The sequence below is a fragment of the Urocampus carinirostris genome, chromosome 3, assembly GCF_059441175.1.
Source record: "Urocampus carinirostris isolate Australia breed hairy pipefish chromosome 3, RoL_Ucar_1.0, whole genome shotgun sequence".
Taxonomy (NCBI): Eukaryota; Metazoa; Chordata; class Actinopteri; order Syngnathiformes; family Syngnathidae; genus Urocampus; species Urocampus carinirostris.
Window position 1 is genome coordinate 19,490,529 of NC_142351.1, and position 15,824 is coordinate 19,506,352.

At 38.6% G+C, this 15,824-nt stretch overlaps 1 protein-coding gene across 1 annotated transcript; it reads right to left on the reverse strand.

The window, feature by feature from the left end:
- Positions 1–743: 743 nt before the first annotated feature.
- Positions 744–14,564, reverse strand: tcea2 (transcription elongation factor A (SII), 2). The gene is made up of 10 exons (XM_088329864.1): positions 14,383–14,564; positions 11,009–11,071; positions 8,860–8,965; positions 7,947–8,043; positions 6,962–7,092; positions 5,996–6,053; positions 4,586–4,739; positions 4,000–4,146; positions 3,856–3,927; positions 744–1,026 (listed from the first exon to the last, which is right to left on the reverse strand). The coding sequence occupies exons 1-10, from the start codon at positions 14,449–14,451 to the stop codon at positions 1,021–1,023; spliced, it is 903 nt and encodes a 300-aa protein (XP_088185990.1). The 5' UTR covers positions 14,452–14,564; the 3' UTR covers positions 744–1,020.
- Positions 14,565–15,824: the final 1,260 nt, after the last annotated feature.

The following is a 15,824-nucleotide window of genomic DNA, read 5'->3' on the forward strand; positions in this document are numbered from 1 at the left end:
CATAAAACGGACCTTTCTTTGAGCTTTCAGAACATCTGGAGCAACACATTGGTGGGTGTAATTTAACTTTCAGAATGACCAGAAAATATGACTTTCACTTGTTCCAAACAAAAACCAAAAAAGACTATTCCATACAAGAAACTGCCAAGCAACTGAAGATCTATTATAACGATGTGTACCATTCCCCCTCAGAGAACAACACAAAGAGGCTCTTGCATGAAGATCTCCTACAAGTGTGCATTACTCTATTCAGAGAACAACATAAATAGGCTCCAACTAGAGTAAAAAGACGGTCCTTCTGCAAAACCAAGCAAAAAGAAAGGTTCATCTCTATTTTCAGAAATATACACCAAACAGATCAACTAGCAGCTTCGTTAAATAGTACCCTCGTACCACCAGGGTCAACATCTATAGTGAAGAGGTGACTCCGAGATGCAGGATTTAAAGGCAGAGTGGCAAAGAAAATGCCATATCTGACACTGGCGGACAAAAGGACGAGATTAATACAGGCAAAAGAACAGACATTTGATCTCTCATTTCACAAATAAAAGTGTGACCTTTTCATAGAAAACAGGATCGTCTGGTTGATCCCAAACATTTGAGCGGCAGTGTCGTAAACTACACATGAGTCTAAGACCAAACACCCTCTTAGAAAGAAAACTTTATTCAACTTATGCTTTTATTTGTTTAGGAAACATATGTAAAAATATAAAATACAAAATTAGAATAATAATAAGACTGAAGCGATTCAAGAGAAACTTTAATTGGCTCAACTCACAAAGTTGTGAAGGATAAACAAGACCCATGTTTGACAGTTTACAGAGCCATTATTGGAGCTTGATAAATGGAGGACATTTTATTTACAAAAAAGGGGAAAAAAAAACAAACATACAAATTTTACTTATTTTTCCTCCAAACATTTAAATATTTTACAGATATACATTTATGGAAAAAAAAAGTTATCCTTCAAAGCAAAATTTAGCTTCGTTTTCCACATGGTAGCACAAGATGGCAAACTGCTCAGAACTGAAAAACAAAAATATTTGTAAAATGTCAGTTTATATATGTCCCTTAAAAATAACATATGGACCTTCATAATTGAAAACATATTCATCTAAATGTTTGTCTATAGCAAACTTGAATAGGATCTTTATTAGTACAATTTAGGATAGACAATTTCCAACTAGTAATATTAGAATTATAACATGCCTTGAATCCAAACCTAAATACTTTCGGTCTGGCACATGCAGATTTTAATTATTGTGAATTTTATAGTCACATATTAAAACAATTTTAATACTCAAGGGTTTTAGTTTGTAATCCATTCCCCTTTGCTTTCATGCAAATACATTAGTTTGAAATTGTTTTGAAACGGTTGGCTGAGAAAAGTAGAGTTCTGCAACCTCTTTGTACTAAATAGAAACCAGAATACTATTAATAAAGCCCCAAGTAAATACACACGTCTGCTGGCTTCATTTTCTGACCCATATTGATATTGAATACGTGTATTTACTGCCACCTGGTGGGAAATCAACTGCATCAACAATTCCCCCGTTTCTTAAACTTCTAGTCAAGTCAAGTGATGTTTATTTGGATAGCCCTTAATCACAGAGTCTCAAAGGGTTGCACAGATTATTGCAAACCACAGAGTATTATTACAGAGTATTATGACACCATCCCCTGATCTAAAACCTACATGAGGGCAAGGACAGACTCAAAAACCACAACATGAGGAAAATGAAGCTTATAACTAATAAAAAAACAGCCAATTTACGTATAAGCGTTGTAAAGTGGAGTGGGATTAACTTCACCCCCACCGCCCCTCTCAAAAATTGCAACATTTTTAGCCTTTCCGTAGCTACCGAAGAAAACATCAAATAAATTGTTGATGTGTTCGAAAGAGTCGGAAAATGTTATTCTTTAAATGAACAAATATAAATTTAATGTCATTTTTCAACTTAAGTGTCCCTAGCTCGGGGTTGGGCAAACTATGTCCCACGGGCCACATGTGACCCATCAGGCTTTTATTTAAAAAAAAAAAAAAAGCTGATAAACATTAGATAATTTCAGGCTTGTTCCCCGTATCCCTTTGTGAGTCTTCCCTGTGTTTTTTCATAAGGTATTAATGTGCACTGTGCTCAAAGCAACCACTTCAATTGTTGGGTATATTTTTCTGCATTTGCAATTATTTAAAAATAACCGTTTTGTTTATTATTCTGTTTTATGGCAAAAAAAAAAACCTATTCCAGCCGCACTGCATTCATTTTTGTTTTTCACAATACATATGATCAATACTTCAAAATAGGGACTTCATATATCATTTTGCTTTAATTATAATCAGTTCAGAAACCAATGATAGAAATAAACTATAAATAAAATATATAATGAAATATCACCTTTACATGTAGAGTTCTTTGTGTATATTCAGTTGTACATTCAAAAGAGTAAAATAATTAGTTTTAGAGGTCTTTTTTCATCATGTACTGCCGAGTTCTCAGGATTCGAGACTATCAGCAGAAACAAAAATGCGGCCTACGTACAAAAAAAAAAAAACCCTTTGCCGACTGGCCATCTGCCCTAGTATTTGTAATATACTTTAGAACACAGGTGTCAAACAGGCGGCCCGCGGGCCAGATCAGGCCCGCTAAGGGATTGAATCCGGCCCGCGAGACAACACTCAGAGAAGCGCAAGAGAAAAACAAGCTGCAGTTTGAAATATGTCAACTTGATGTTGCCAAAGCCAGGTGCCTCTCACAAAGACACTGTACTTGTATGTCTTTCTCTCTCTCTTTCTCTCTCTCTCGCTCTTTTTTCCCTTTCCACTCCTTTTCTCCCACTCTGTCTCAGTCTCTTTCACTCTCTGTGTCTCTCTTTTTCTCTTCCTTTGTTGCTCTTTGTCTCTTTCTCTGTCTTTTAACCTCTTTTCCTCTCCCTTCCTTTTTTTCTCTTTCTCTCTTTTCTCTTTCTCTCTTCCTACCCTTTGCGCTTTCTTTTCTCTCCTTCTGTCTTTCTATTTCTCTTTGGATTTCCTTCTTCCTCTCCCTTTCTTTTCCTCCCTCTCTCACGACTTTTTATCTTTTGCTTCTAATGCTCTCACCCTCTCTCTCTGTTTCTTTCTTTGTCCCGCCCTCTCTCCTTTTCCCTCCCTCTTTCTCTTATTTCTTTATCCCTCTTTTTCTTTCTCTTTAATCTACTAGTCCGGCCCCCGACAGAATGTTTGTTCTATCGTGTGGCCCCCCGAGTTAAAATGACTTTGACACCCCTGCTTTAGAATATGCGCTTTTATTTAAAAAAATATATATTATATATTTCAATTTTTTTTACAGTTTGTTGTACAGTTTAGATTTGCTGTACGGATTTTGGAACCTGGTTACTCTTTGCCGCCATCTTACGTGTTAAAGTCCTGATTGCAGCCTCATTCAGCTTATTCATAAAGCCCATGCAAGTTTGTACATTTCTCACACTTGCTCCAAAAAACTCTTATTTTTTTTTCATCTTTTTGGGGGGTTGGGTTGGTGTTTGGACTGCATTTTAAAGAGTCCCTTTTCTCACTTTCACCACTTTCATGCTACATAGACAAAAAACGTCACTCCCCAGCCTCCCACTTCTTCTTTAAACTAATGTGTTGCGTGTCCCAAACAGCGTTGCTAAAAGTAAGATAAAAGCAGGTAAGCACAGAGGGAAAACGAAAAAGCTGTTTGAACTCAGTTAGGCATTATTATCGCATACTTAAGAGAAAATATTCTATTTTGAACTTTTTAAGGAAACTCAAGCGATGCACTTCACCTTCAAAAATCTGAATTTGTCCTTAACTAGTGTGTCAAGAATGGGAGGAAGCCGTAAAATGAAGTTTACCTTCCATCTGTTGCCGCAATGGTTACACAAAACAAAGGTGGTCATTGGCTCGTCAGCACTGCGAGTTTGAACCTTGTCGGAATCGCACACACAACAGTGATTAAATGACGTGAACATGTTGAAAGTGAGCGTGTGTGCTTCTACCTGCGTGTAAGAGCAGTCCTTCCCTTTGCACTTTTTGCACACAAACATGTCCGTCTCGCTCCCGCTCACTTTGGACAGCTGATGCTCTCGGATGGATTCTTTGGTCAGAACCTCACGGATCTTTTTCAGCTCGGCACTGGCCATCTCCTGCTTTGGCACACGCGTGAGCAAAACAGCATGGTGCGGTTAGCGACTTTAAGTTAAAATCATTAGCATAACCACACCCGATCTCTCAGACTACAATAACAGGTCCATCATCCGACTGGCAAAAAGACAATAGTCCAGGATGTTGTTCGCCCACTACACCAATACTTGATCCTACTACCATCAGGGTGGAGATACAGAAAATAAGATTTAGGAAGGCCTGCTTTGGGAAAAGCCTGATCACCTCTGCCATTACCTTTCTAAGCAACAGCCCCCCCACTGACCCATCCAATCACTGTCCCACTGTCATGTATGTTTGTCATTCTGCTGTTCTTTTGTGTTATGTAATATCTGTTGTTTTCCCCGGTATAGTCGGTGGAAGTAAATTTCCATAAGGAGACTAATAAATCAAATCGAAATGAAAATGGCCAGGTAAGGAGACCTCAGCAGTCATGGAAGCGATGCTCTGTGTGGAGATGTTGCCGCACAGGACGTTGCGCCGTAAGTCAGGGTTCTTCTGGTCCTTCAGGTTGGAGATGCGACTCCTTAGACGCGCTTTGTACTTTACGTCTGTGCATTTGAAATCCTCGAAAATTTGTGAGCACCAAAGCTGTCAAGGAAAAATGTATTTTTTCAGTGTAAAAACTATTGACATTTTTTACTTAAGCAATGACTATAAAAAGCCAAACCAATTATTATAGATATGATCATTGCGTTGGGTGATTTGTGAATCGTGTGCCTAGATGTCCTTAACGTGTACTTTCCGAAGTTCCTATTCTGCTAAATGCATGAAATGAAACTAGAGACGCTGCCCTACTTACGAACGTTCGTAAGTTGAAATTGTTCGTAAGTTGCTTCAGTGCAATATTTTGTATGGAATGCATGTTTAAGGTTTATATAAGTATGTTTAAGGCTTGTATAAGTAACCTGTATTGTTTTGTACTAAAAAATAAATATTAAATAAAATAATATGCTCAATAAAAATAAAGTGAGGTTTAACTTACTTTTGGCACTATGGGCCCCTTCAACATATGAGCTATTCTACAAGCTATTTGAGATGCCTTTCGAGCACATATCTAGCCTGACATTTGGGAGAAAATCCAAATTATGAGAATTTCCAGGCACTATCTATAGAGGGTAGGATGCTCAAAATGAACTAGTATCCCATCCATGGTATAGCATGGGGAAGCAGCGAGTGCAGATACCAAAGCTGCGGAGGAGTTTACGCAGAAATTCGCTTCTCTCATTTCTAAAGAAGGTTATATCCGGCACGAAGTGTTTAACTGCAATGAGACTAGCCTTTTTTTGAAAAAAAAAAGAAAAAAATTAAAAACTAAAAAAAAAAAGGGACATTCATCACCACTAGGGGATAAAAAGCTACCGGGCCACAAGCCCATGAAAAATTGTCTAACCTAAGCATTGTGTGCTAGTTGCCAGTGGTGACTACAAAGGAAAGCCTCTACTGGTGTATCATGTGGAGGACCCACGAGCATTTACGACTCAGTTAGCAACCGGCGACTTCCTCCGTGGTAAGTGCTCATAATAAACACACATTTCATTTTGTTAATATAATCCATTTTATCTTATAACTGTATTTTTTTGTGTTCAAGAAAATATTTGAATGTGTTCTTAGGGATCAGGAAGATGTGTTTTATAGCTGTTTAAGGTTACCTTGGAAGATGTTGGGAGGCTGGATGGATTAATTGGTTTTCAATTATTTCTAACGGGTAAAATTGATTTGAGATATGAGAATTTCTTGATACGAGCTTAATTCAGGAACAAATTAATCTTGGATATAGAGGGGCTACTGTTCTTCATACAAGTTTTGGTTATGAGCGAGGACAAAAGGATATGTTCCTCAATTTGAGCGGCCAGAATGTTGCAGTCAACCCCAAATGTCTTGTAGTCGCCTGGAAGAAAAAGAAAAAGATTTCCTATTTTGACATTCATTTTCTTGTTTTAAAGTCTTTTTTGCTCATCAGTGGCCAGGGTACACGTGAGTCAAATAAAATAGGTAGGTGCCAATGTCTCTTTCCCTAGCAGGTTCATCCAGCTCCTATTAGTAGATCCTAAGTGGTGCCTGAGCTAGAAGGGAGTTTGTCCCTCCAGAATCTCCTGGGTCATCTCCAAGAAGGAGGACTTCAGGGGGCATTTTTAAAGGTTCCCTTGACCCTGGAGAACCCATGGGTCCAAAGACGAAAGTGGTTCTTAGGTTCTCCAGGCTACCCTCATTTTAGAGCAGCAGGTGAGCTTTGAGCTCTTCACAAATGAAAGCTTCATTCAATTTCTAAAGGAAAGCCAGAACTAGTTGAGAAAATTCAGTTTTGGCCACTTGCATCTCATGATCTTTAGGTTATGAGGGACATCTCCTTGACCACAGGTGATGGTCAGCAAGTAGATCAATGTCTAGCAAATTTTATGTTCAGTTCAATTCAGTTGCTACCCTGTAGATGCTCAATTGACATCCATTTGAGAGTCGATTGCCAGTTTTAAAGGTTTTCCTTCCCAATAAAGGTGAAAAGAATGCTTGTTAGTGAGCCGTGGAGAGGCTTGGCAACCACCCTGGTTATTTGAAACACTGTTCTTGGAGCAAATAAACTAAACAAAACATGCAGGACTGTGGCCCTCTACTCTGGAGGCATTTTGGTGGAAAAGGGTTGCGTACGTGATCACTCACCAATTCACAACACTGGATAGAGAACTGGCACTTTCTCCAGAGATGTCATTTTAGTGTGTGTTCTTCCACGATCAGTTTCAGACTAAACATTTGTGCATCGCCGTATAGAAAAGAGAAAACTATTTTAAAATAAAAGCTCACCAGAAGTTTGCAGTGCCTCCACCAGCAGCTCTCGACATTTAGTCCGGACGTTGTCTGTGGTTTGGGGAATGGCTGGGAAGGAGGTGACATGAGAGGGCAGGTCTAGAGAGGACTGGTTGCAAGACTTGTTTCTAATATAAACCAACAAAGAAAGTTTATTGATTATTTTCCCAGTAGTTTTCCAAGCTTGATTACAATCTTGGGTGGGAAAATTGAAAACCTTTTGCCATTGAGTTCCATTATAATCCATATATTGTGATGAAGCGACACTTTTAATAAACATAAATTTAATTTTTTTAAAGTCAACAAAGAGAGAAGCCTGGCCCAACCCAATTTTAAGCCTGACCTGGGCCAAAATTAGGGTCTAGCTCAAAGTTGGGCTTAAATCTTTTCTCTGGGTTTGGTCACAGCATCACTTTATACGCTAGTATTAGAGGTAAGATCTTAAGCCTGAGCCCGACCCGAAGCCCACCAGAAATTCAGGTAAGGCGTAAAATATCAATCATTATGTTTGGGTTCGGGCCAGGGTCCTCTCTTACTTTTTTAAAATGATCCACCAGTCATTGTACTTTTTTCTTTAAGGTGGATTCACAAAGGATTCCGTCCCCTCTTGTTATTTTGTCCCCTTCTCTCGTTGGCACGCTCCCCCTTTTCGGCAGTGCACTCCTCCTGGTTCCTCGCAGATTAAATAGGAATATTCTTGTTTTTTCTCCTCGATGCAATTTAATTGTTCGGGCTTGTGCTGGGCCAGACTAATACCCGCAGGCCTGGGTAGGATCGGATCTTTTATGCCAGAACTTAGCTTCTAGCTTGTATGCATCCAATACTCCATGCAATTTTTAGTCACTGTAGTGGAAAATTTTTACACACATTGTTAAAACAGGAAGCAAGAAGCCACGTTTTGTTTTGCTTGGCTTCATGTGCTACTGTATGCATCCAACGGTAGAACAACAACAACATTTCACATGGTGATCCTATGGCACACCTTTGCTCACTGCTGCACGAGTCTCTGGGCGTGGAACTGCTCCTTGAAGGAGAGGTGTTGTTGCTCCCCATTTTCTCCGACTTTGGCTTGGAGCCATCTGTGACCACCGGAAGAGTTGTGACAACAATTGTAGCCTCTTTTTTTATCAATCAAGCAAACTGTTATACTTAAAAACTCTAAATACAACGGAACCCCCAAATGTAAATGCAGCTGAGGTCACAAACAAGCAGAAGACCAAACTGACACCAAAAACATATGCTTCTCGGTCAGGGATGAGATTTCTCTTTAACTCAAGAAATATAGTTCATTTTATAAACTGAATAGTGAAATATTCCTTGTTTTTCCGTTTTTTTTTTTTACTACAATCAATATGGCCCAGCGTTGCAGAAACTGATAGAAGATTGGATTCAGCTGCTTGGAGTGTTAGGGAGCTGCGTTATCCAATTTGGGTGCCAGAGGGCTGTAAAGACCACACAAAAGTAGCTCTTTATTGATTTTGTTGGCATTTATTAGGGGCGCCCTGACACAAAACCTCACTAAAGACACTCACGGAGGCCTTTAGTATAACTGTAAATTTTGAGGAAATTCGGTTTAGCCGTTTCTGAGCCAATGAGTCACATACACACACAAATCGGGATTTATAAAGTAGTTGGGATTGGATGAAATACCTTAAAATTTGATACATTACATTTGATAGATAGAACTGTAAAAATGAAAATGATGTATAGTGCTCCATAAATAATGGCAAATGAAACTAATATGAGATCATGTTTTACAGTTGTGACAACTTGTGAATAGCAAAGCAACTCCTACACGCTAATAATTGAGCGACTTCCATTTTTAAGGGAAGGATTTCATGTCAGTTTGACTTTAAAGGTTCCGCTGCAGATAGAAAAACACAAAACACACACACCTATCAATTTCTTCCAAGACTTGATGAGCACTTTGGCCAGGTTTTGTACCTCCTGATCTGAACTAAGTTTCCTCACAGCATTCACAGACATTCCCACTCGGGTGGACTGGACAAATGACAGATGAATTTGGACACATTTTAAACAAGAGGTCGATAACAGCTACTTCATTAATAGTGCTTAAAGGGATACTGTGATATTTGACCACAGGATTTCAATGCGTTGTGAGATGCAACCAAAAATGAGTGCTACAAAGCAAAAGGAATGATACAAACTACAAGGACCCAATGTGACCAAACAGCACAATTTCTGTACTCATTTTTTGCATAGCCTTTCACAAGGTTTTGGTTAATGGGGGTATCTGTAGCAGCAAGATGGCGGATATCATGTGAGATTCCTCATGTTTTTTAAAAGATTTATATGACATTCATGTATCTTTTCTCATCGTACAAATTTAAATTGTTTTTTAATGAATGAAGTTTTTTTAACCCTTAGGAGGCGTTAAATAATAAACAAAGTCACTTTAACCAAAAAAATGCTATTATTCATGATTACTTACTTTAATATGAATTGTGAACGATTGCTGTGATATTACCAGTAATTTCTCTATTTTCTCCCAGTCTTTAAGCTCCCACAACATGACAACAACATTTTAGAATATTAAAGAAATGCTCACTGAATATAAACAGTTGTGTCCTACGACTTTTCAGACGCTCCCCTACTTACGACAATTGGACTTACGAAAAACGGTAGATACAAAGATTTTTTGGGATTAAGGATATCATATATATATATATATATATATATATATATATACCAGAGGCAGAGCCTAGTGGGAGGTGGCTAGAGTCTTTTTCTGACTCTTTTTGGGAAATCGATACAGAGGAGGGGATTCCCAGCCCCCTCGCTCAACCCAACTGATGTGTTGGGAGTCATTAGGTGACCAAACCCCCCAATTCCAACCCCTAATGCCGAGCGCCAAGCAGGGAGGCAATGAGTACCAATGTTGTAAGTTTTAGATATGACCCGGCCGAGGCTTGAACCAGCGACCTCCCAGTCTCAGGGGGCCCTACCCCAAGGCCACTGAACTGGTCAATTGAAGGATAATATAGGATAATATTACTGTAAGTTAGATTTTGTATTGTGTGCACCTTTTTTAGAGTATAGGACATTATTGTAGTGCTGCTTTCCGCCAGCTACCGGCGTGTGGTGGCGCTGTGAGAGGTCACCCAGCATCCGCCTCGAAGAGAAAAAGAAAAACACCGGCTTCCTTTTCCTAGTTCGTGTGTAAACATTCTATACTATATGAAATGAAATGAATGAAATGATCTGCATTTCTATAGCGCTTTTCAAGTCAATGACTTCCCAAAGCGCTTTACATTGTGCTTCACATTTCCCAATAGCGGCCGTGATCTGTGCAGCCATGTAAGGCGCTAACCTGCTTATTGGGGGTATTGGGGGTTCAGTGTCTTACCCAAGGACACTTCGGCATGTAACACGGACAAGCCGGGATTCGAACTGGGATCCCTTAATCCTAAAACGATCGCTCTACCTCCTGAGCTACTGCCGCCCAATACTACACTCAAGCGCTCCAAGAACTTTGACATTTTTATTGTTTAATATCTCCTGCATCCATTCAATAAGGTTAGTGTAAAGTGTAAAGAAGAGGCAAGCTATTTCTTTTGAAATAAAAGTGGATTAAGAAAGAGTGATGCGGTTGAGAAAATGGTTGGAATGCTTTTTTTCCCCCAGACACTTTTTACCACAGAGGACTTCTTGAAGTGCATCTTCCAAAAGTAAGTTAAACTCAACTTTATTTATCTTTATAGAGCATATTATTTTGTGAAATGTTTATTTTTTATTTTAAAACACTACAGGTTACTTAAACATACTTCTACAAACCTTAAAACATACAAAATATAGCACTCAAGCAACTTACGAACAAATTAAACTTATGAACGATTGTCAGGAACCTCGTTCTTCAGTAGGGCAGCGTCTGTACTGTTATTTAACATATTTACTTTTTTTCCTATTACATATTAGTCTTATCAAGAGCGCTTTTAATCAATGAGATAATATTGGTGGGAACAAAACCCCTGCGACCTAAGTGAGAATAAGCATCTGGAAAACGAATTATGAAAAAAAATTCACCTGCAGAGTGGCAAGAGACATAGTCTTGTTTTTTAACTCTTTCAGAAGTTCCAGCGCTCCATCCTGTAAGACAACAACGTTTTTGTCATTAACGTCTTTGACCTGAAAAGAATCTGAGACGGTTAGGATAAAACTAAAAAACGTATTTGGAGTTTGAGTTTGAAACGTCCTTGAAGAAATTTTAGACAGTACACATAAGAAGTGCCTGCACTATAAAGTAGAAATGCATCTCATGCTGACCATTGACAGCAGACATTTAAAAATCTATCTATCCATTTATCTGTCAATCTATCTACCCTGGTCATATCCCTCGAGAGGGGTGACAGACAGCAAGACAAACACAAAGACAAAGAAAATAAAAAAAGAGAAAAAGTAGCAAAAAAAACACACACGAGATTTTTTGGGGACCATGGCCAACCCAAATGCCCAAACACCCAAACAAGATAAGCACCCCGGCACCCAAGTTGGCCATCCTTTCGTCCCCCCGAAAGAAACGGAAACAAGAAAACGGCCATGTCACTCGGGTCAGGGTGACATAACACACTCTTCTGTTAAACAGCAGGGCCTGACAGCTTTCACTGGTTTACCCCTGCTGCATCATACAGGTGCCCTCCCCATCCCTTAAAATGTGTCCAAACATGCCACTATCCTTTCACAACAACTCTCCACTCATTCCTATCAACAACAAGAGCTCAAGCTTTAAAAATAGAGTTATTAAATACATACAATTATTGGAAAGGAGGAAAGTTTACCCCCCAAAAAAATTCATTTTAAAGACCCAAACTGCATTGGCTCAGCATCACATATTTGTGTATTTTTAATCATTTTACACAGGAAGAAAATATAGTTGGATGAAGTTTCAAATAAATTACACAAATGATATACCTTCAAAGTGGTTTTCAGTACCCAGTCAACAGGTTTCCAATGAAATGGCTGGGCCTACCTCGAAGGCTAAGCAGCATTGCCCTGTATGGCTGGAATAACAAACTGAAGCTCCCCATCAGTATCCTGAATGAGGAGTTCACGGTGGGCCATGTTTGGGAGGTGCTGTAACAAGGGGAGTAACAGGACCCAAAGGTCCCCCAGGCTTGGGTCGAGGTAAGGACAGGGTAGAAGTGGAAGGCAGCAGAGGTTATGGTTGTGGCCAAGTCACAACTATGGCTGAGGGCACTAGTGGGGACAGTAACTCCATGAAGAGCTGGCCTGTGTAGGAGCACAACACCTCGCTACAAAAAGGAGCAGGGGAAGGTCTGGAGATCACTGGCTCCAGCAAGAGATGCAGGCATCAGTAAAGGAGGAGCAGGCCAGCAGGATGGTTGAAATGCGGCAGCAGGAAGCTTGGACAAGATGGGAGCAAGCATTAGACCGCAGTCTCCAGGGCAGAGCTGTGGAAAGCTGAGCCCCATTAAATTCGGATTCCTGATTCCAGGCTGTTACTATGTTCTACCGATCCCATCCAACCTGTTCAGCTCAGGGTTGATGGAGTCAACAACTTTCAACCTCTGCTAAAAGAAGAAGATCCTGGAGCATATCCTCAGCTGCTGTACAACAGCCCTGGGCAAGGGGTGCTACCGCTGGGACCATAAAGGCCATCGAGAACACCCTCAGCTGTGGGATTGGACAATCCAAGCCCTCTACCCAGTCAAGAACTCCTTTGCCTTCATCCAGGCTGGGAAGTAGCCATCATCAGATGACCCATTGCGTACCTCGGCATTGATGTGTAGTGACATGTTACAATACTGATACTAGATCCTTAGATCACTAGGGAAAAAACTAGCATTGCTTCACTTTTGGCTTTCAGATTTTTTTTATGATGTATTGAATACATGTTGAAAAACTAGTAATAATGGGTTTGTGACAGTTACATTATAATTTTCGCAATATTTTACTTATTAAAGAAGAGTAAATAAAATCATATTTAGGTTTTATATTTTAGCTGTCTGGTAATTAAGGAAGATTAACTCAAAATAGGATGAAATGCAATCCAACATAAAATACATAAATAACATTGATTAAAATATAATTAATGATTTAGTAAATTATCCCTGCAAATGTTCCACTAAAACACAGTTCCAGTCCAGTAAACATGGCTATTCATGGATGCGGGCCCTTGATACATGTACTGTCAAAAGAGGATTCATTGCAATCTAACATAAAATAAGAAAGTTTCATTGAATAAAAAGTGTAATATTTATTTAGTAAATGGTCCCAGCAAATTTGTCAAAAGAACACAATTTCTGTCAAGTAAACATGGCTATTTATCGATGCGGCCCTTTGTAATGTGTACGGTCAAAAAAGGATTTATTGCAATCCAGCATAAAATATGACATTTTTAATAGTCTGTAGTTTTCAAGAGTCTGGGGGTCAGGCCAGGCCTTTGAAACTCCTTGTGTTTAAGGGCTATACAAATAAACATGACTTGACTATTCATTGGATTTTGCTATTTTTGATTTTTATTTTCTCGTGATAACTTCATAACTTCAATAAAGTATCATGCGATTGCAGCGTTAAGAGCCCTGCAGACAAGGAAGTATGATCCCATTACCCTGATTTTAGCTCCCTGTTAGCTTAAAATGTTCTTTTATGGTTCTGTTGGTAGTATGCAAATTCATTGCATGGACTTGTTCCCTCACATCTTTCAGATTTAATTTCCCCCTACGCTCTGAAAATGCTGGTCTACTAGTGATCCCAAGAGCCAAGAAGAAATCCGCAGGTTCGAGAGTTTTCTCCATTCGGGCCCCGGTGCTGTGGTATGCTCTTCCCCCTGAGATCCGATCTGCAACCTCAGTGGAAGTGTTTAAATCCTTAAAACACTTCTATTCGATAGCTTATGAATGACCTATACCTTACGTTGAAAATATATATTTATAGTTTGTTATTGCAACATCCATTGCAGCCAGGTCATCCTTTACATTCGATATTATACTTTAATTATTTTGCATTTTATATTTATTGTTGCTAATGCAACATCCATTGCAGCCTGGTCATTCTAGAAGGGCTATAACCTCATGTGCGGTCCCTTCTCAAGGTTTCTTAATTTTCCTCATGCTGAGGTTTTTGAGTTTTTCTTTACCCTCATGTAGGTTTTAGATCACGGAATGGTGTATTAATAGTCTTTAATTTGCCAAAATCTGTGGTCTGCGAGACCCCTTGTGATCAAGAGCTATTCAAATAAACATAATTTGACTTTAGGGCGAAATAAAGTCCAAATAAAGAAACGCCTTTGAGTTTTCATGGTGTCAATTGACTCCAGGTGCACGCTATCAAAGCTCTTTGTTAAGACTTTAACCTCAAGTTGTCATTATGACTTGTGTGTTCGTTTCGCTCCTTTACTGATGTCAGCTTTAGTTTTTTATATATGTTGGAATACTGACCGTGTTGTTCTTGTGGACCATCTTGTCCAGTTTTTTGCCGATACCAACCACTTCTTGTTCCGTGGCCATTTTTAGTGGACTGCCACGATTTTCATGAAGAAAGTCTTCTAAGGTGTCTGCAGCGTCTCTTCTTTTAGATGACTTGTTGCCTCGCTCACAGCTGGTACATTGTGGCCAGGAGCATGCTGGGATTCGTAGTTTTTCTTTCTTTTTTTCGTTTTTTTTTAGCGTCTTATGTTGTTTTCCTTTTGATTTTTTTTGATACATTAATATAAATACTACTCGTACCATTAGTAGAGTGATAAATGCTTAGACATTGTTTGATTGAACATTGCAAATACAAACAAAATTGGCATGGAAAATTGAAAAACTAATACAGTTAACATTTTCAAAAGAACGTAAGGTGCTGGAGAAATACAGAAAAAAAATAAATGAATAAAATGAAATACCAAGAAAAATTGTCAATACAAGTTTGAGGTTCTTACGTATTTTATAAATCCCCTGGACACTGGGAGTTCATCAAGCTTAAAGATAAAAAACAACAACAACAACAAATTCACTGACATAATTCTAAAAAAACAGGTTTACACTTATTATGGATATATGTATTAATTGTGATCATTTTTTTGTTTGTTTTACATAAGATTTATTGCATTTTCGTCATGCCTATCTTTATATGCCAGTCGCGAGTGATATGCACACACATACTTTGACCGCTGGGTGTCAGTGTTACCAACTCTCTATTTTGTTTTTTACTTTTTATTTTGTGAAAGTTTAGTACTGAACTAAATCGTCATGGAAATCTTGAAATATGGTGCACTGCTACTATTTTTTCAACGGGAAGATAGAAAAAGCGAAGTGATTGCAATAGAATTCAAGCTCTCGTCAAAAAGCTTGATGTAATGGAATGAATGAACAAATGAATGAACAGTACTGTATTTATTTTCATTATATAAGTATACGGAATTGGAGGTATTCTAGTGTAAGTAAAACCAAATAAACTGTTAAAATGTGGTAAAAAAGAAAAAAACACATGTTGTTGATGTATTATAAATGTGTGCATGTGAACTTGTTTTCTTTTCTTCTTAAGTCAACTGTAAAGCGATTGTTTTTATTTAATGCAGATTTTTTAGGACTGATAAAATGTCGGAAATCGTGCGCTGTAGTTTATTTAAGTATTTGTTGTACAGTCTTGTTTGCGTGTTGCTCTAATTTGTTATGCCACCCATCCAAGTTTTCCCCCTCCTGTATTGCAAGATTTGTCATTGAGAAACAACAAGTATTTTTCTCTTTATTTCAAAGTATACTCAAAAAACGTTTATCCTATTGGAAGGAAAAAAGATCACAAAATACCTCAATTTCATCAAAATCGTCTCTCCTATCATGACTGTCGTTTTGCTCATTTTAAGTATTTGTTTCAAATTTGAATAGAAAATATTACA

Bases quoted from the DNA above. Each gene is read 5' to 3' on its own strand.
- tcea2 (XM_088329864.1), bottom strand. From the start codon at position 14,451: ATGGCCACGGAACAAGAAGTGGTTGGTATCGGCAAAAAACTGGACAAG. The intron at 6,054-6,961 runs GTGAGCTTTTAT...TTTTTCTTCCAG, and splicing joins GGAGGCACTGCAAACTTCTG to GCGACTACAAGACATTTGGG. The intron at 4,147-4,585 runs GTCTCCTTACCT...GTGCCAAAGCAG, and splicing joins TCGCTTCCATGACTGCTGAG to GAGATGGCCAGTGCCGAGCT.